Source organism: Calidris pugnax, unplaced genomic scaffold (genome assembly GCF_001431845.1).
Source record: "Calidris pugnax isolate Ruff unplaced genomic scaffold, ASM143184v1 scaffold39, whole genome shotgun sequence".
NCBI lineage: Eukaryota > Metazoa > Chordata > Aves > Charadriiformes > Scolopacidae > Calidris > Calidris pugnax.
In genome coordinates, this window is record NW_015090828.1 from 2437800 (window position 1) to 2458818 (window position 21019).

The 21019-nt window shown below is 41.4% G+C and overlaps 1 protein-coding gene across 2 annotated transcripts in view; it reads right to left on the minus strand.

The window, feature by feature from the left end:
- Window positions 1-10776: 10776 nt before the first annotated feature.
- Window positions 10777-21019, minus strand: part of PARG (poly(ADP-ribose) glycohydrolase) — a 64804-nt gene continuing 54561 nt past the window's right edge. For both annotated transcript variants that reach the window (XM_014940517.1, XM_014940516.1), the window contains exons 16-18: window positions 18654-18759; window positions 15540-15668; window positions 10777-14251 (exon numbers count right to left, since the gene is read on the minus strand). In XM_014940517.1, the coding sequence (XP_014796003.1) occupies window positions 14082-14251; window positions 15540-15668; window positions 18654-18759 (405 nt within the window). In that variant the 3' untranslated portion in view covers window positions 10777-14081. The remainder of the gene's footprint in view (window positions 14252-15539; window positions 15669-18653; window positions 18760-21019) is intronic.

The following is a 21019-nucleotide window of genomic DNA, read 5'->3' on the forward strand; positions in this document are numbered from 1 at the left end:
CTGCACTGAAAGACACACTGCCTCACCGTGATTTATTTTTCTATTTGTCCTTATTTTCTGTAGCGTGTCAGTGTTAATCTGCCATGCTTTCTTACTTATTTCTGCCTCTTTTATGTCTTCACTCAGGCATGAGTTCACAAAACTAGAACCGACCTATTTGAACAAAGCAGAGCACATCTTAAGGAAACTAGAACCAAGCTGGTTTTGGAAACACCCCGTCTTGCACACGGGGGGCACAGTGTGCCCCATCGTTTGTTCCACGGTACGGCATTGTGTGACTCCCTAATGCCTTGCCTCTGTCTGCCCTTGCTTTTGGTACATCGGTTTCCCTTGCCGGATCAGCAGCTACTTGCAATCAGCATCGCGGTTCCTGTGGTTAATTGCTTCACACAACTCCCTCTCTAACACAGCATGGCTTCTCAGTAGGCTTGTTTCTTCAAAGGGTAATCTCATAGGAGGTGGTCTGGATACAGGATTACTCATAGAAGGACAATCTCATTAATAGCTTCCCCTCCTGAGATAGATATATTTATGTATTTTTGGCAACTCTTCATTGTTACTGGTAATGTAATTCCACTAGAGACGATGTTTACCAGAAGTTCTCTCCAAGCACAGAAACTCCATTTTACTTTTATTTCCCAATGTTTTATTACACATGAGGACTGCAAACTAACATAGATTCAAATCTAAAGTATCATCTCTTCTTAAAGGAAGAATTTGGAAGCAGTAAAGCATCCTCTTACCTTGAGCCTAACATTAAAGGCAGTGAATATCCTGTGGGGCTCTGGTCATTAGGCTTGTGTAATGTTTAAATCTGAGATTTAAAATACTTAGACCATCCTAGACCAAACATCTCCAATGAATGCTTCAGTCTGTTTTCAAAGGTGAGGTTTTTGGGTTTTGCTTCTTCTTCTAGGTAGATCTTTCAAATAAGTACTACAAAACTTTTAAAATCCCTGTGAACAGCAGCAGAGTAATGGAACTCACTCTTCCAGTTGGGATTTGCACTAATTCCTTGGACAACATTTCTCCTCCTTTTCTGCAGCGCTCTCAGTTGGAATATCCTGAAATTATTTGGCAGGCAGCTCCTCCGCCGGAAACAGGAGCCTTTCCTGGGCAGGGTACATCACCTGGGGTCGTCGCAGCTGCTTTTACCCTTCTCCCCAAAACTGCTCTACATCTCAGGCAGCTCACACAGGAGGGTAATCACAAATTCTTAATTCAAGCCACAGGCTGCACAGTAAAGACCATTCCCCTCCCAGCCCTGGCTCAGCACTCTCTGCTGTCATTGTGTGCCACAGTCTCCCTGTGCAGCATCCAGCGTCCTACCTGCTGTTAATCACCCTGCACTGTCAGTGCTCCACTTCTGTCCATTAGCCTGAAAAGATATTAATTGTAAACATACTTTTCAGCCTAGAGTTCATACCATGTTTTCAGGAGGAGCCAAATTACTTTTAGCAGGAACCGACAACTGCCAAGTGCTGCCAGGCAGATCCTCTGGCAGATTTCTAATTCAAACTTCCCTGGCTTTTGTTTTTATTCCAGCAGACGTATCTGCATTGAATGGGAAAATGTTTGTTGATGGCACTGGTAGAGATCTGCTCTGAGCTGGCACGTAGCCAGGGGGACAGCACTACATTCCATGGTGAACTTCTTACACTCCCTAAAATGGCACATGCTTAGGTTTGCTTGAAATGGCAGCTTTTTGTTTGAAGTGGTGCTTCATGCTCTCAACAGTTGGTTCTAGTGGGTTCCAGCTCCTGGGAACACCCTTCCTGGACACTTCCCTGTAGTAGCTACATGGCCATCTTCAGCACATTTTATGACTACAAAGTCAACAGGTGAAACCATGACCCCAATGAATCAGCAGCAAATTTCCATTTTCTTCAGTGCTTCCCCCCAGTCTTTTACCTTCCTTTTTTTTTTGTCAATTGGTATCAGTTATTGGGCTTTTCTCCTGCCCCAGTCCTACATGGGAGAAGCATATTAGTTACCTCTGCCACCTCCTGCAGCAAAGTTTCTATGGGAAATTTCACATGGGTTATTTCCGTTCCCTTTTCTTGCAGAAAGCTTGGCTTTGTGTGCAACAAACTTCAGCAATAGCCCTGACTTCCCAGAATAAACTTCCCATGGTGAAGGAGACACAGGCTGCTGGCTGGCTGAGGGACAGAAATACCAGTCCCAGTTTCTTGGTGCTTCTTGGGTAGGTTAAAGGGGAGGCAGCAAGGAAGGCCAACAGCACGCTGGGCTGTGCCAACAGAAGCACGGCCAGCAGCTGGAGGAAAGCAATCACTGCCTTTTCCTCAGCCATAGGGGTAACCTGGGGGTGTCAGCAGGGAGACAGAGCCAGCAGAGTCAGGCTCTTCACAATGCTGTGTGGCAGGAAGACAAGAGATGGTAGAACGGGGTGGTTTGATCTAGGCATAAGGAGAACATTTTTCACTCAGACGATAAAAAACAACAGGGAGCCGGAAGCATGGGGGATCCTCCATCCTTGGACATTTCAAGACCCAACTTAAAGCCATGAGCAACCTGGTCTGAGTCCAGCGTTGATCCTGCTTTGAGCAGGAGCTGCCCTGGGTGACCTCCAAGGTTCCTTCAAACCTGACTGAAGCATCTGTGGTTTGCACCAATTTCACAACAGAAGTTGTGTCAGATCTGAGGTTAGGCATGCAGTCATTTAGTCAACAAAAAAAAAAACTGGTGTTGATAGTTTTATATGGATAGCATCTATCTTGGTTTAAATTATTCTCTATTCTAAAATTTCAGGCTGTGTTGCTCCAGAGAAAGCAGTAGCTTAGAAGTACAGAGTGTTTTACTGGAAGACCAGGATCACCGAAGACTGCTTCTCAACTGATTCTGGCTGACAGGTTATTTTCATGTTACTTTATTCTTCAAACATACTCCTAGGTAGAATCAAAGCAGGACCCCATTTGTCTGGCCATGGATCCATCAGAGAGAGACAAGAGAGCCAAAGGAAAATCAGTAAAATATAACTTCTCACTGGCTGTTTCACACAAGTGTGCTAGTAAGTTTGCCTGCTACAACTACAAGAACAAAAGCAACTGTTGCTGTAATTATTTTGCTGCTATCTCATTATATTATCATTAAAATCTCAGAGTAAACAAAGAACTACAGCATATACAAAGCAGTGAGTCAATAGGAGGGTTAGGGGTTAGGTTAGGGAGGAGCACTGGCCTATGACCTTTATTTTAGCTGCCAAATAATGAATTCATGTTGAAATTAGCAACAGCACTAAACTTAATTTGTCCTAGGATTTTAATGGGAAGTTAGTGCTTTGGCAGGACAAACAGCAAGAAGTCTTCCCACTAACTGTGGGAGTAGATTACCACTGGCACTGCCAAAGAGCCTGCCAGCATTTGGAATATTGATGATGAACAAAGCACTGCCAACTGCCTTTTCCTTAACTAAGAAAGAGTTGAAAATACTGGTTTTAGTATTTCACCGGTGGATTAGGAGAAAACTGCCACAAAATTGTTTTTCAATATTTGCAGGTGTTTCATGAAAGAATCCTAACAAAAATGAAACAATCTTTACTTTTGATAGCTTTCTTTTAGCTACATCTAAAACACACTGCATTTGTTTAGATTGTCCCTTTAGGTGAAAGTAAAACACGAAGATATCCTGACATCATCATACTCAACGGGCAAATTATCCTCATCTCTTACTCTGTACCACTGGCTGTGTTTTCTTCAGGAGGATCTATTTTGATTTTTAATGCTAGCTATCCTGATGAGGGAATGTGTAATTATCTTCCTACTTTTTTCATTTGGAAGAAATTAAATAAGGCAAGACAGTTCTCCATCAGTTAGAACTTCTGGGGTACCTGAGATTTGTCGCTCTCGCTGGGAGTAGGATTTGCTAATGAAGCTTTCACAGTGGCGGCGACTGATTGTAATTGCTGAAAGGTGACTCTTGAAGAGGTTTATTTGCACTAATCAACACCATGTTGTGCCTCAAAGCTAGAGTTCCCTTAGATGCACTGTCCCCACCGAGTTATTCTGCAATAACTAAACAGGCTTTTCTGTTTACTTCTGTTCTGGCACCGTATCTGTTGTGTTAATGGGATCCTTTGAAGCTGCTCTCCAAACCTGTTGTACAGTTAAAACTTCATAATTTCTTTCTAACACTTTCCTCCTGCAGCCCCCATCCCCTTCTCCTCTGGTGCCTGAGCCAGAGGGACCTTCAGCAAAAGTGTTAATTTAAAAAACCCAAGTGCTCAAGGGTGGGCTGTAAGTACCACATCTATTACATGCAGAGTAACAATCATTTTCCTGAGGGTGGCCATTTGGAAATGTTACATTCCCGGGGCTGGACGCAGTTGGGCAGTGTTAGAGTGATTCTTCTTCACAGCTGAAACAGCTCTACGCTTCCCTCCATTTTTGTTGTTGTCTGTATTTTACTGTACAGTTGTTCTCCAGTAAAGTGGAAAATAGTCTGAGCATCTCAGTTACCAAGGTGAGCTTAGTCTTCATGCTTCACACAGACTGCGGATCTGTGAGCAGCCACCACATCACTGAATAGATTTTCAGAAAAATAATGTTGGTGTTCCAGGAAAAATGCAAGAGTTCACCCCAAACTTACCCCTAGTGCGGTGTTTTGCGCTTGCTCTATCAGCTCGGAACAAGTTGTTCTAACTTTGCTGTAAATTCCTTTCAGACTGGATTGGTGTGCAGTTCAGGCTGTCACTTTACACAGGTCCTCCTATTTTACAAAGTCTTCACCTATGGATGCTGGGCGCATTGGGTCATCTTCATGTTTATTAACACGAGGCAGCTGTGGTGCTCGGGACAGGACACAGCTCTGTAGGGGGGTCCAGCTCTCCAGTTTCCTCCAGAGGCTGCTTACCAACAGACGTCTGCATGGAGCTTGTTTCACTAACACCAAAGTAGTATTGCCACAGCTCCATTTTGGGCTCCATGCAATCCTAGACTAATTAATCATAGTACCACCTTCAATGCACAGTACACTACGTGAAGAACAACATCATTAAGTGAAAGGCCGAACTCGCAGTGAGATGAGTTTTGGATTGTAATGATGCTAGGCTTGGGTTTTTGGTGCTATTGCTGTGGCAGCCTAAGGCAATTACAGACCTTGCCTTAACGAACAGACCTTTCCTGCACAGACCCATTCCCCTGCGTGTGCACAGTGCCTGTGGAACGCTGTCACCGAAGCCAATTAAAGAAAAAAATTGAAAACTCCATAAAGGTGTTCGGAAAGTGAGAAATAAATCCTACCTGTCATTTCTTGCTCGATCCAGCTAGCAAATCATGATCCTCACTCATTACCACCCTTGCACGCTGTAGGCAAGGGAAAGATCTAGCTCTGACGAGCAAGGATTGCGTGTCACTTTGGGGACTGTGATTAGCCCAGGCCTTAAGTAAATGAGTTTGAAGCTGACAGTTCACTCCATACTCTGAAGCCGCTAAGCGTGGCTGGCACACACTGTCACCAGGGGGGCTCCGCGTGCGAGGGAGGCTTAGCGGGAGCGCGCCGGGAGGCTGAATTATGATTCCTCTTGCAGACACAGGGTGAACCTTTCGGGCCGAGGCTGAGATCATCGGCTAGACACGGCTGAGGAGCCCAGCGAGAGGCAGTGAGGCCATCAGAGCAGAACAGAGACAGAAAGCGAGCACTGTGGTACACAAAGAGACTTTGGCAAGGAATTAACACCTTCCCAAGGGTGGGACAGCACACACACGGGTTTCACCCACCAGGTCTGTGGCACTTGTGTGTTTTACCTCTGTAAGGAAAAGGTAAAAAGGTTCCCTGCCTGCGTCTGCTGGACACTGAGCAGGGAACCTGCACGAGTCTCTCACCTCATTCTTTCCCTCAGCCCACTGCAGAGAATTTCCCCTTCCTGGGGGTGTTCAGAATATTCATTTTTTTGGAAATACTTAGAAATACAAACTATTCAATACAACATTAGGATACTTAGGCCACTACTTACTGCTTGCAGTATTCCTTAGCCCTAGAGAAACACTAAGGGAACAGTGAATACTTTTGTTTCCAGGTGCCAGTCGTGGTGACCCATCCATTCCTGTCCACGTCATTCGATAAAACATTGGCTGAGTATTCCCAGAGATCAGAACTCAAAACCAGATTTAACTCCCTTAAGTCATAGCTCTGTGAGGTCATTGCCACATAAATTTTCAGAACAGCAAAGCCTTTCCCTGCTCATTTAAGTATATAAATACATTCTTTTGGTCGCAGCCTAAGCATTTTTCATGGGTACGGTTTTACACAGATCTGCTGGGAGATTTTACTAGGCTGTGGCAGAACCAATCTCCAAGTAATTTATTAACATTTTGAGGCTGAAGGTCGCATGTAATCAAGATTTGAGGCAAAAAGAGGGGGATGCTTGTTTAAATCAAACAGGAACTTGCTTAGCCTTGAAGCCCTTCAAACTACTGGGGCCAAAAGCTCTCCCCGCAGGCAAAGGAGGTTCCTGCTGTCACTCAGGGTGGCAAAACCCTCCCAAAACTGCCATGCAGAGGGGTGCAGGTTCACCCGAGTGTTTCCAGCTCTCGCGTGCCAATGACCGACAAACAAATTTACGACTTCAAAAACTTTAAAAAACAACAACAAAGCCAGTCAAAAGATTTAGAGCCCCAGATACTGAAGTCAGATGACTTTAGGATGTACTTAGTTGTCATTAAAACATCTACTCCTCATGATTGCCTGCAATCAAACCGTCAAGTTTCAGATGGGGTGAGGGGGGAGCTTTGAATCTGTTGCATTTTAAATTTAATCTGCTGGGTTTGGCTGCTAGTTTTTGTGTACATGGAATTGGCGGAATGATGGAGGGATGGACCGAATCAATCAGTAGGTCTTTTTTTCATCATGAAGGCTCAGGGAATTGTCATCACCAACAGTAAAGTTTAAATGCCACTTAGCTGAGATTTACAACATGGAAGAATTAGAAGCTGCCTTTTCTTAAAGTTACCTTACATTCAGTCCTTGCCCAGAAGACACTGCGTTTTTTTTCCTACCTTTCTACTCAAAATGCAAAAGTTTTGATTTTCCACAGACTGTAGAATCAAACATCCCTCATTCCTGACCCACATTTGCCGCGGGTCAAGTAATTATGAATGAAAATGCCACTTTGTTTATATGAGTGCCATTTATGACAGAGATTAAGTTATGAAATTCGTACTCCTGGCATCTTATTAATACTGCTCTGCTGTAAAATTCCTCAGGCAACAGGCAAAATAATGACTTAAAACTGCAACAGGGTAATTACCTTACAATGCAGGCATTTTGGGAATAGAATTAGCTCTGGATTTGAAAATACAATTTTTTAGGACCTTATCCTCTGTATAAAAGGGTGCAAAACACTTACAATTACCGTAATTTATTTCCATGACATTTTGGTTTAGATCCAATCAATTCATTGTACATTTAGGAAAATCTTGTCATTACTCAATAACATGATTTAGCTATTCAAAGCAATTTTCTTAACCTTTAGTTTTTAAAAGATAAGTCTTCAAATCTTAGCAAAATTAACTTTGTGCTGTGGTGAAACACTTTAATCTGTACAGTACCTCATTGCCAAGATGCTTTGATGAATGAAATCGATTAGCAAATTCAGCACTTCCCTTCAACTTCCAGCTGAAAGCCCAGTGTACATGCTCGGAGGAGCGATGTCCTCACTGACATCAGGCCATGCAGGAAGGTTCTTCTGAAGCACCTTTGGAACTGATTAGATAAAATACATCTAAATCTTAAATGGATGCTCTTCAAAATTAACTTATTTGATTTAGCTTCCTCTGCTTTCAAATGGAGGTAAACAAAGTTTCTTTCTGTGTAGAGATAATCCACACTAATGCCATACATAGTTCAAGATCATGAACTTTCCCAAGCGTCCCTTTGTAGGTAACACCTGGTGTGGAAATAGCTCAACAGATTAATTCAACAAATTAATTTCCTTTACGAGTAGAGCAAGTCAAACTCCTGCAATGGGAAAAGGCCTTGGTGTTGCTTTTCATCCTTGTCTGTCCTGCAAAGCCAACGCACGCCAGAGGGGACACCCTGCCTTCTCAATACACAGATTCAGTTTCTCACCTGCCCAGTTATTGAAGATTATTGCAAAGGGGACGGCGGGTACTCAGGACCATTAACATGGGAACCTTCCTACTGATGAAGATGCACAAGTCCATGGAAATGTTTCACTGAGAACCTACTTTCTGGTGTTCCAGCTACACAAAGCAAAACAACTTGACCTAACGAGGCAGCCTGGAGAAATTCTTCCATAATTTCTTATTCTCAATTCTAAAGTTGCAACGTTCTGGCTGTGTAAGGTGCTGAAACTTGTCATTTCCCCACTGAGCTCCAAAACAAACACGCCTTACCGGACACTGTTGGAGCTCACACTTCTGTTTTCAGAAAAAATCACCTTTTTTTTTTTTCCCCCCCTCTTCCTTCCCTCTCCTGTCAGCAGCCAGTCAGGACAGCCTTTCACAAATGAAAAACATTAATCAAGCAGCCACCTAAGGAAACCCATACAGGTGATTTCTTCTTGGACACCAATACGTAGGAAATGGCAACGCAGCAAATGGGAACACAGAAGCAAAAATAATTGTTTCCCTAAAGTGTTTTCTGCCCTCTTTGCAAAGACCTGCAAACTTGGAAAGTAAAGGTTAGGAGAAAAACAACCTCTGCCCTGTGAGTGGTCTTGATAATGATCCACCGGCATCGTAACAGTGTACCACAGCATACACACACCCACAGACACCCTAACAGTGTACCACAGCATACACACACCCACAGACACCCTAACAGTGTACCACAGTGCTATCAAGAGGACCTGGAACATATCAGCACTTCCTTTCACCGCTGCCAAGTGCCACTTACCAGAACCACGTAACGCAACCCCGGCTGACAGCTCAGTTAAGCAGAAATTGATGGTGTTGCTGTAATGGAGTTATCGGTGACAGATACCTCCTACGCTGCTTCCAGGTCACACTCACTTAAGCAATGATAAATGAGCATGAAACACTGTTAGCACAAAACAAGACCATAAATACTCAATTCTTAGTTAAAAAAAAAAAAAAACCAACAGCAACTTCAGCCAGCTGCAGCATCTTGCAGTTGCCGTGATTTTATGGATGTTCTCACTCTTGTCAAAAATGTACCACAAAATAGTGAAAGGAGACTTTTTTCAGATCTAAAAAAAAAGGAAAAAAAAAATCCCAGTCATCCATCCAGAGCAAATATTGCATCACCCTACACTGGCTGATACACAATTGCAGTTGCCGTGATTTTATGGATGTTCTCACTCTTGTCAAAAATGTACCACAAAATAGTGAAAGGAGACTTTTTTCAGATCTAAAAAAAAAGGAAAAAAAAAATCCCAGTCATCCATCCAGAGCAAATATTGCATCACCCTACACTGGCTGATACACAAATACATCGGTGAACCTCACAGAGTTCACAACAGCTTTTGGTATCCCAAGGTCTGACATCCATCTGTCCGTCCTTCTGTCCCAGAATGCTGCTTAGGCCGAGAGGATGCAGACTGTTTGGAATGTAAACGTCAGAAGTTGTGAAATTCAGTTGTCTGGGACTCCTCTACCCAAGTACTGAGATAGCTGGGAAGCCAATGGTTTGCAATGGACAAAAATGGGAAAAGCCCATGGGGAAGGAGCCCTTGCAGCTGTGCTTTATCCCTAAGGAGCTATCTCCAAAGGCTCCAGTTGCTTTTAAGAATTAATAAAGCATATTCCTGAGAGTGTCTGCTGCTCCCAATTATTAGATCAAGGACAGCTTGGGACAGGAGAGACTGGCAGCTGCTTCCCTGCTGCAGCAGCAGAGTGTCAGCACCTTCTCCTGCTCCCCCACCACCTGGGGTTTACATGAAGGGCATCAGCCCTTCTCTCCCCACTCATCACGCTACCAGAGCCCATCATCTCCAGAATACCCAACACTCGGCCCAACGCCTCCTACAGAGAATGATACCACTTTGCCCATTTGCACGAGAAGAATAAATCTAAAGCCAGGAAGGACGAGCCGTACCTGAGGGTGCACTGAGAGAGTGGCCTGTGGCAGCAGCAGCACCTCACTGCTCCTTCTGCTTCTGTGGAGGTGCCTGCTGCACTGCAGACTAAACCCTTCCGTATTCGCTCTTCAGTAAGCTCAGCTACACCTAAAACCTCAGGAGCAATCAGAAATTATATTTTATCATAACTTTCTGTAATGCTAAAAAAAATAAATAATGGGTTCCTTACTGGTTTAAAACAAGATTTTTGAAAAACAGTTCTAAATCTTTTCATTTAGGAGGATGTCAGTCCCACTTTTTTTTTTTTTTTTTAAAAACCATGCCAACATTTATGCAACATATTCATTATTTCTATCTTTTTAGCATTTTATTTGCTTTCATTAATTACATTTCCTTCGTGAAGTTGAAAGAATGGCCAAACACTTACTTGCTTAACCAAAAGCAAGCTGGGAATTAACACCCAAATGTCTGCACGTGGCCATACACACACAGGAAATCTCACACTCACACCAACACCCTTCCCATTTACAGAAGGTACTTCCTTTTTACTTTGCTACACAAATGAGAGCAACCGCTACAATACTCTACAGCCAGAATGAATTACCTACATCATCTTATGTGTCATGAATTTTATGTGTCAAAATACCTGAATTATTAAATTTACTGCTAGAACTATCCACAGTATTGTGCCACGTACATTCAAATGCACAGGAATTTCTCTGTCCTGGAAAAGACATCATGAGACAAAGCACACAATATTACTTCAGTCAGAATTTTTTAATTGTATTCCTACAAAATCATGTAAACATTAGCATACAGATCCAGAAAAATCAATATAATATCATGGTGCATAAACTGTAAGTTTAGAAGAACATCAGGAACACTTTGACAGTTTATAAATTAATATATACAGTATCGGGTACTCATCATTAGATAAGACACCTCAAAACTGAGGGATTTAGGTGCAAGAGCTGTAAAACAACAGAATTGCTCTGACACCAAACTTGACTATGAGGCAACATTGCAATCTCCATGACTGCCTGTTGTTTTGTATTATGCATTCAGTTTAGCTGCTAAAAAGTATAAAACAAAAGTTTTGGTAGGAAGTTTATTTTTATTTGAAATCATATAGCAAAAATCCCTAAAAGTAATAAAAAAAACCCAAAAAAAAACAGGATACACCATAAACAGGTTTCTAGAAGAGCGGAACTGAAGCTTCCTAGGCTGCACAGAGAGATCATTGGCACCTCCATTCCCTGCTACTTCAAAGAGAGCCCCAAAAGCCATCTCTCGCCAAAGAAATAGTTTCTGATAGTTCAGAAATGCAGAGCGGTGGGTGGAGGGATAAAGAAAGAAAGATGCAGAGCACGTGTTGGGCTGATGCAAAATTCTTGCTTCCACATGCAGCAATCTGGGCAGTTTAGCTCTTTACTGAATTACAAAGTCATGGGAATGTAACATCGTTGCTAATTTGTGAACTCTGGGCTATTTTTCTCAAAAACACCCTCAAAACAACAACAAAAAAATATAATCTTCAGGCTGCCTGCGATTTAAGTCATATTCAAAGTGTTCTTACAACATTGTTCTTTACAACACCAGGGACATACAGTATAACGTTGGATACATAACTCTTAGTCAGATGACACATTAGACAGAAAATGAGTTGTTATTTTCCTTTTCTCCTCTTCATACAACCTTATTTCATGAGGGTGGTAAACATATCCTAAAGAATGATCTCAAATAAAAGGCATTCTTCCCCATATCAGAAAATTCTCAGGTATCATTGAAAATACAGAGTGCACAAAATGCCTAGGATTATCCAGGGACACTTGACACTACAAAACGTCTTAACTGGATACCTTAAAACATGATCTTCAGAGAATCCTTCCCAAGTTAAATATATTTTTCTGTTTCTAGAGCTGAAGTAAAATTTTATGCCATCTTATTTTGGTAAATTTTTCATACCTGACAAATCACTTCCCCTCACAATGAAAATTAATATTGCACTAATAAGGATGTATTTATTTACAATAAAGGGGAGGTCACATCTAGCCACCTAAAGCTTTTTGCTATATTTTCTTCCAGTTGCTTAGGTATAAATTCTGTTCACCTTTTCTATAGGAAATCCTGAGTAGTCAGGTGAAGAAGGTTTGGCAGATAGCACCAATTTTCCATCACTTGTCTTAATTAACAGGGTACATTTATTATTGACATTGCATCTAGGAGCACTATCATAGTTGAAGCTAAATGCCCAAACAAGAGCTTATTATAAAACACTGTTATTCCTGTTGCCGGAATCTGATCCAACACTGAAACACCAGGAGCAGGAGAAAAGATTTCTGCTAAATTCTGAGGACACAAGTTGGAAACACAGGAAAAGGCCTGAAATTCTAGCTCAAATCTTCTCCTTATAAGGGATGGGGTGCAGAAAACTACAGCTGGTGGGAAGAATAGAAAGAAACCTTTAAGCTGCTGGGTCTGTCACCTTCCAAGCAACGCGCTTCCAAGCCGCCCGTGTGGCATTAACGCACAGGCACCGCACTCTCAAGGTGTTCATAAATGACCCAAACTCTTTGCTGTTGCTTCCACCAGAGCAGCTGAAGCAGCAAGTGCTTTATGGTAAGCCAGACTGTCAACAGCTGCCAGCATTTAACTACCATGTTGTGCTTCAGGTCTGGAAAGGATTTATCTGACATTAGCCAAAGGGATTTGTTGATACTAGAGCCTTAGCTCACTACATTTCCTGCTACAGTTTTAACTTGTATTCCTAAATCGGGAATTGCAACCATGGCAGACCAGAAAATCTAACACAGAAGAGGCTACACTAACCAATTTGGGCTTAAACTTAAACTGGGTTTAATCCACTAATAGACAAATGTTTCATTGGATTGGCCCTGTACATAGACCTGGGAAGGTTTTATCACAGATGTATCTGCACTTTTTTGTAAATTATTAATTACTACAGCAACACTAATTTGGTATTCACAGAGATAGTAATAGCACAGTTTTTACACATCTTTTGCCCTCTCTTCATCCCTACCGCTCCCATGCCTAAAAAGACAGAAGCGCAAACTCCTAACAAGACCTCATGTTCTTACCTGCAGCAGACTCTCCTCCCACTGGTATGTAAGTAAATTCCATTTCTTCACTCCCAGTGTCCCATGGGGACCTTATGCTCACATAGGTGCACATTGAGAGAAAGGAGAACTGATGTGACAATACAAACACAAGTACCAGACCTTAATTCAACTGATACCACCAACGCCACTGAACCTCGAGAAACCTCCAATCTGCTCACATCTCTAAGACCTTGTTCAGACAGCACCAACAAAATGGTATTGAAGAGTTTCCTGTGAAAATGTTTCCCTCTGCTTCCAACTTTGGTCGCATTTCTCATTTTCCCACCCTCCTGTACTTCATGCTGTCTTTTATGTCCGATTCGAGACAATGCGGCTGTGAAATGCACTACAGCTCCTCCAGAATCCATCCATTTTAACCATTTATTAAAAAATAGATTAAACCCAGGACATTTTAAGTTCAATGAATAAGTTGATAAGAACAATGAAGGTACTGTGGCAGTCTTAAGGAGGTAATCAAATGATGACAATTTTCAGTAAAAACAATCTTTACAACACTTCTCTCTGAAATCATCCCAGGAGTCACACGGCTGCCTGCACTCCAGCACTATGCTTACATGAGAAATGTAGAGAAGATCTCCGAAAAATAAAGGCAATGGAGTACAGAAGACTCTTCTAAAGTCTTTCAGCAATCTCTTGACTGAAATAGAAATAGGTACCAAAACATCCTGCTTAACAAGGTATAACACGAACCAGACTGACCAAGTCTTTTCTGTACACCATGAATACAGTTTTCATGGATGAAAACATCAAACCAAAAAAAAAAATCTTGTCTCTCAAAAGTGATATTTTTTTGCTGTTTGGGTGTTACATGTAACTACCAATACAGTCAATATATATTAAGCCAATTCATACATTATACCCAGCGATTCAAACAATATACCAGTGGGAGGAGATGAACAATATTCTGATCAAATACATCTATTTTAATCCTCAAAGCACAATCCTTTTTCTTCCTCCTCATCATCATCAGTAGAATCTGCATAGGACTCAATGGTGTTGTAAATGTAAGAGTACAGCTTGACATCCGGTCCTGAGGTGGAACAGCTCCTGCATTCTTCATTGTAATATCTCAGTAACAGCCTATAAATGTCCCCTTAAAAATGAAAAGAAATAATTTTTAAAATGTAAGATCATGCCATAGGAAGAAATGTATGACTGCAAATGAAGACTAGAAACACACACTCACACCAAGACAGTGGAGAGGAACATCTCTGTAAATGAGGAAAGAGGAGGTAGACAACTGTATAAGGGAACACAACTCCTAATTTTCTTCCCAGTAGCTGCTATAGTGCTGTGTTCTGGAGTAGCATGAGAATGCTGATAACACACTGATGTTTTACAGTTGTTGTTAAGTAATGCTTATAGTAAGTCAAGGACTCTTCAGCTTCCCATGCTCTGCTGGTGGGGAGGTGCACAAGTAGCTGGGACAAAGCCAGAGAGCTGACCCAAACTGCCCAAAGGGTTATTCCATACCATGAGACATCATGCTCTGTACATAAACTGTGGGAGCTGGCCGGGGGGCTGCCATCACTGCTTGGGAACAGGCTGAGCACTGGTCAGTGGGGGGTGAGCAACTGCATTCTGCATCACTTGTTTTGTGCATCCTTTTAATCATTATTGTTGTTATTACTTTCTCCTCCTTCGCTGTCCTATTAAACTGTGGAGCTTTTTAATCTCAACCCACAAATTTTACCTTTTTTTTTTCCCCCCTCCCTGATTCTGTTCCCTATCTCACTGCAGGGGAGGGGACAGGAGCAAGTGAGCAGCTGCTGGTGTTTGCAGCCTGCTGGGTTCAACCACAACAGCTCCCTCAGCTTTCTGCTGAGCTTTCCACACAATCTACCTGGACATTAGGCTTGCATACGTACTAACAAACACACTGCCAATTACCTGGCTTTGGGCTTCTGTCCCACAAATTAAAGACATTTAACAACCACAGTGGGGCAATGGATACACTGCTTTTCTTGTATTGCTACTGGATAACATATCTGACCACTTTCCATCTTGCAGGATCAAGCCAGAACCACTATAAGACAAACCTAGGTCAAGAATGCATACGCAGATTTTCCCTTTTCAAAGCATTTTGAGTTATATTAAAAACTTTTGCAAACCTTCTGTCTACCACATGTATCCATATTTTCCAAATTCTGGAAGGTAACTCCCAAGTGAGTTACCAAAGGATTCTAGAAGTCTTTTAACAGATTAACACTGTGCAGTTGACCCTGAATCAGAAGAGTTCCACACTCTGAAAACAGGAGTAAATAATCTGAGATGTATTTCCTGGTGTTTAGGACTTGATGCCAATAGTTCTTATTGGACCCCTTCCACTGACAGAGATGGTTAAGTCTCTTTGCTGCATGAAAAGATTTCTTTGTGCTCACCAATAGTTTGGCCCTTCTCACAGAGAAAAGTGTGCATGCTGTAGATATCCCGCATCAGTTCCACATCTCCAAAGGTAAAATAAACAACATCACGTCCAGCCTCAGCAGCTGCCAATATCTGTATTAAGGCTGAAACAGCAAAAAAAAAAGATTACAGACATGAATACAGGATAAAACAATTTGCTGAAGGGAAATACGCAGCCAAGTTTACAGCAAATAATCACACAACCCATCTCCAGGTGGATGCTACAGAGCAATTCAAACAATCAGTAGGTAAATATTACTTCCACTTTTAAAACAAAGTAAAGAATACCGAGCACTGCAGCTCAGAGTGCTGAAGTATTCTGCTGGAGTCACTGGTGACAACCACCCTTACTTTCCAGATAAACAACGTGCTTAAAAAAAAATAATCCGTGTCCACCCCCAAGGAGCATGCAGCCATTAACCATCCAATAAACACACACAACAGCCTAAGGCGACAGGGCACTGTCTCACATCCTGGTTAACCTGATGCACCCAGTCACAAGTAGCAGGTAAAAAGCATCCACCAGCACATCACAATTTCCACTCTCTGCCACCCCCCAAGAGGGAAAGGAGCCCACCCTCCCACTGGGTAAGCGACACAAAGCAGGAGCTGACTTAGCCTCCAAGAGAAGACCTATGGCTCTGTAGTCTCTTGCTGTGCAATTTAAGGTGTCCATCTTACCTACAACAGAAGCGTGCAGCATAAAAATATGATGGCTCGTTCTGACCTCTAAAACGTGGGGGGTGATGCCAAAAATGCAATTCAGGTTATTTAATTTCCAGCTTTACGTCAAACTCACTGGACTAAACTGCATCCCAAGTTCTGTCAATGGCTAACATTACAAAACAGACAGAATTTGTTTTTCTATAGGGAAAAGAAAGAAGAATGCTTCCTATCCTGGAAACAGATTTTTGAAGATTCATCTTGAGAAACCCTTTGGTGATTGATCAGTGGTCCAGCTGAGCCAAGCTAACGACCTCCTGCAATTGGAGAAAGTGGCTCTGGTCCACATACATTTTCTCCCTTCTCGGCCACCCCCTGAGTTTTCTGCAGCTCTCAGGTACTCAGCAGAGGTCTCACTGAGCCAACTCCATTCACCAACCTGGCAGAAAAGTTACATGGCAAAAGAGTAAGAGCTAATTGTTTTCTGCTATATTAGCAGCTGAATTGGCCGAGTGAAGGGTTTGTGAAGAGCCAGAGCTGCTGCGAGGGCGGGCACCGGACCATTCAGCCAAGAACAGGGAAAGGAAGAAGAAACACCAGGACCCTTTTAGGTAGCACCAAACTAGTACAAGAGCACAGCTTTTCCACCAGCCAGTCCCACCAGGCTGGAGTGTCACAGACACGTGTAATCAATCACACCTTCATTTCAGGTAATTTGCAACAGTCCAAATAATGGATCCCAGCAACTAGTTCATCCATTGCTGCTTGTCTTATTTCAGAGCCTATGGGTGTGGTTCTGATATTAATTCTTTCCTTTTCTACCCAGTAAGTAGAGTTAATTAAAATGTGATTAATATTGTCTTTGTAAAGATTAATTTTAAATAAAATAGTGTATGTACTGCATTACTACCTGCTAGGGGAAACTAAATGAAAGCTGTTCATAGCTCAGTCAAGAATCTTTCACATTTTTAAGCAGAGACCTAATAAAATACTGCCTTCTTTAATCAAAAAAACCCCTCTTGTAAACCCAGAGCTAAAATTATAAATTACACAATTCATATGTGAAATTAATCTCAATCTGGGAATGATATTTTAATTAAACTACTGAACCAGGTGTGGATTTGGTAAAGCTTCAGTAGTTCAGCTTTTAAAGGGTCTAATTAACTAGCTTGCATAGGGGAATAGAACCTAATGAATCTTATTATTCATTCCAAACAAACAATGCTGCTTCACTTTACAGAAGATATTAAAAATATCCTACTGTTCATTCTGAATTGCTATAAATCTTATAAAACGAGGGTCAAACTTTCCGTCAAGAAATCCCCATTCTAGAAGTCACATCCAATGGTGAACAAACAATGGCTTAGATCAGATGAGCCATATTTTTTTCAGAAAACCATACATTAATAGAAATATACGTGGGATACTACAGTTCAGATCCAAGAGGGGGACTTCTGCAAATCAAAGCATTTATTAAACCTTCCTATCATAATCAAGTACGATCAGATCCTGCAGTAAATACTTCTGATATTGATGATATGCACTTGGCAGCCCATTCTTTCTAATGGAAATCACAACTGTCAGGAAATCAATGAGCATTGAGAGAAAAAAAAAGAAAAAGATGCTCAATGAATAAAACACATTAAGAAAGAAAACTAATGAAGCTGGTAGCCTGATGATTGTCTGTCTCTATGTAACTACCTAAAGCTGTTCAGAAAAGTAAATTTTATATCCTCTCCAAATGTTTGAAAACAACAAAATGTAAATTTCTACTTAGAACTACATGAATCAGGGTATCAATTTAAATGTCAGTATCCATCAGTTCTTGACTTGATGGGAAAAAGTCTTAAATGAATGTAGGCATGTGATATCTGCTGCATTATAAACACTCAAAAATAAAAGAACATGAGGAAGTGAGACAGCAGGCAAGTCAGGAAAGGAAGGAGCATGTCTGAGTGACTGGAAACTGGCATACAGCAATATATTAAGGAGCAAAACTAAACATTAAGCATTACCAACAAATTTGTGAAGCCCTGCAAACCACCAGGTACTTTAAATAGCTTTCCAGAGATATGAATTTTAGGCGTAATCTAAAAAGACTGCTCCAGAAAGGTCAACTGATTTATACGACTGAGAACTGCAATGAACACCTTCTCTTTGTGAGCTAATAGCGGGCGTCCGTGCTTTTGAAGGTTTCAGTGCTACAGGTCCTTATAACCCAGCATTTCACCATCATACTCTTACCTCAAGCTTTATACTGAAAATAGCATAGAAAAGCAACACGCGTTTTTGTTAAGGCCACTTTACTCATGGCCACAAGACCAAAGCTAATGAACTGCTATAATTTACCTTTTAATCGGGAGTCCTGTTTAAGGCCACCTTACTCATGGCCTCAAGACCAAAGCTAATGAATTGCTATAATTTACCTTTTAATCGGGAGTCCCCTCCAAAGGCACCACATCCCCAGTTTCCTGTGGCTATTGCAGAGAGGTGTTGAGGTGGGACATTGGGGCGAGAGAAGCCACAGTAGGCCTGCAGGCAGACAAGAGGCAGAAGAAGTAGTTGACAGGCAAATCTGTTGCGGTATTTTCAAGCAATAAGATGGTAACAGTAATCAGAATTGTCTTCTAGCAATACCAAATTCAAACTACTTCAATACACCATTAGTCTTCCTATAAATGTAAAGTAAATCGCTAAAGAATTATTTGAATCCAAGTTAAAAATTAGATACAGGTGCTGACTCCCCAGGAAACTTTTCAGGATAGACAGCGCAAAGAATAACAGTAGCTTGTATCATGTTTGTTGCTTTTCAGCCCATTTATCATACATGACAACTGAACTGCCCTGTCTAGTATTACTGAAATTGCTCAAAACTGAAAATAAAATACAAAATGCCACCTTAGAACACAGATCTAATGGAACAGATGAGGGTAGGAGGAGGTGGTGTGATATTCACTAAGAAATCTTGAGTAAAGGCAGGTGCTTCCACATAAAGAAAAAAAAGGATAAATCTCTTTGGGAACATTTTCAACAGTACAAAAATATATTGGTACAATTGTTTGGTACAGCTTGAAGTACCCAGGGTTCACTCCAGTCTGATCTAAGTTGCAAATACAGACTTCTAGTTATAATTTGAGGATACCACGATACAGAGTTTGCATAAGGAGCACTTGCACATCGTCAGGTGCAGGCAGCTACTTGAGCTCTCTCAAAGCAGAGCTATTATTATTGTGTTTTGCGTCCAAAGTGTGGTTGTATGAAACTAGTGGGGCCAAGCAAGTCATAACTCTGGCTGTGTGGACAGTAATTCCTCAAATTCCTCCTCCTAGTGAGGGAACGTCAACAGCAACAACACATCATTTTCTTTTCAGCTTTTTCTTAGCAGGCATGGATTTCTCAACTCGCCAGGACACGAAGAACAAAACTGTCCTGTCAGACACAACAAGAACACCAGCAAATATGCGGAAGGACTTCAGCAGCCATGAAGAAAAATATCTAAGTGCTCCCCTATGATTTTTCATAGCAAACAAATGATAAAAACTAATCACTTAAAAAAGGATAAAAAAAAAAGACAACACACCAATATTTTACACCATTTTCACCTAGGAACGCAGGAACAGGAAAGCCTTCTGTGCAGTTTTAAAGCAGTTGCCTCCATATGGGAAGCAGAAGAGTTGTTCTTTTTTAGCTACATAAATGTATCTGCTAATCAATAATACTGAATATTGTAGGCAGATCATAAATTCACTAGAGTAGGTAATTTGAATTTTGTCCTAAGATACTACTGAAGGTAACAAAATTTATTTACTGTCTTTTTCAGGGCTAATTTCATTACCAACCATGAAGAAACAAGCTGATGAATGTTACTTTAGTCAAGATGCTAAGGCTTTATGACTAAATTAAATTAGTCCTTCAGCACTGTACAATATTTCTGCACGGGGGAAAAAAAAAAAATTTTTTTTCAGGTATATTTCCTTTCCCTTTCCAACTGAGAACTAGGAACACACTGTCCATGTTTGAATTTATTTAAAATGCATCCTACATTATTCTATACCCTCCTATACTACAGAAAGCAGGAGACTTTAACAACAGCAGTGTTATGCCCTTGTATTTAACCCCGTAGCTCAAGCAGAGGCCCACTGCAGGTATAAATGTACAAGCACACTAAGGAGACCTTATCATTAGCATGTTTTGAATCCAAATACAAGCACACTCATACAGTATAACTGGAAGCATTCTTGTACTCAACTGCCCCGTAAAAAACCCAAACATTACCATCGCTATAACAGGCCACAGACCTTTCAGTACCTATGACTTATACTAACCATGCAAGGCCCTCATTCTGGCTCATTAGCTTCTTATTAACTTAGGAGAATTTGCTATGTGAACTGGAGATTGATACCAGGCATCTCATTAGGAGCTAAAATTCATGCATGGGATAACAGCAAAGGCCTTGAAAACATTGGCACAGGTTGAAATCTAAGGTCTCAGAACTATAAACAGCTCTCTGACAGCAATTACTAGTCATTGAAAAAGTACAAGCTCAAGAGCTGGGAAAAGACTGTTTAAGCTTCAAGAAAAGAAGCAGCAGAGCAAGAAAAAAACCAAATAACATTAAAACCTCAGCCATGAAACATAATAAAGCACCTGCCATGGCTTGGAAAAGTAGCCCCATGTTCCAAAACATTATGCAGCACCTAGTCCAGGGCAGACAGCAAGGACTGGGAACCACCACAAAATGCAAATATCTTATTTAATGATAAAAATTGCAAATTAGGGCTCATTAATGAAA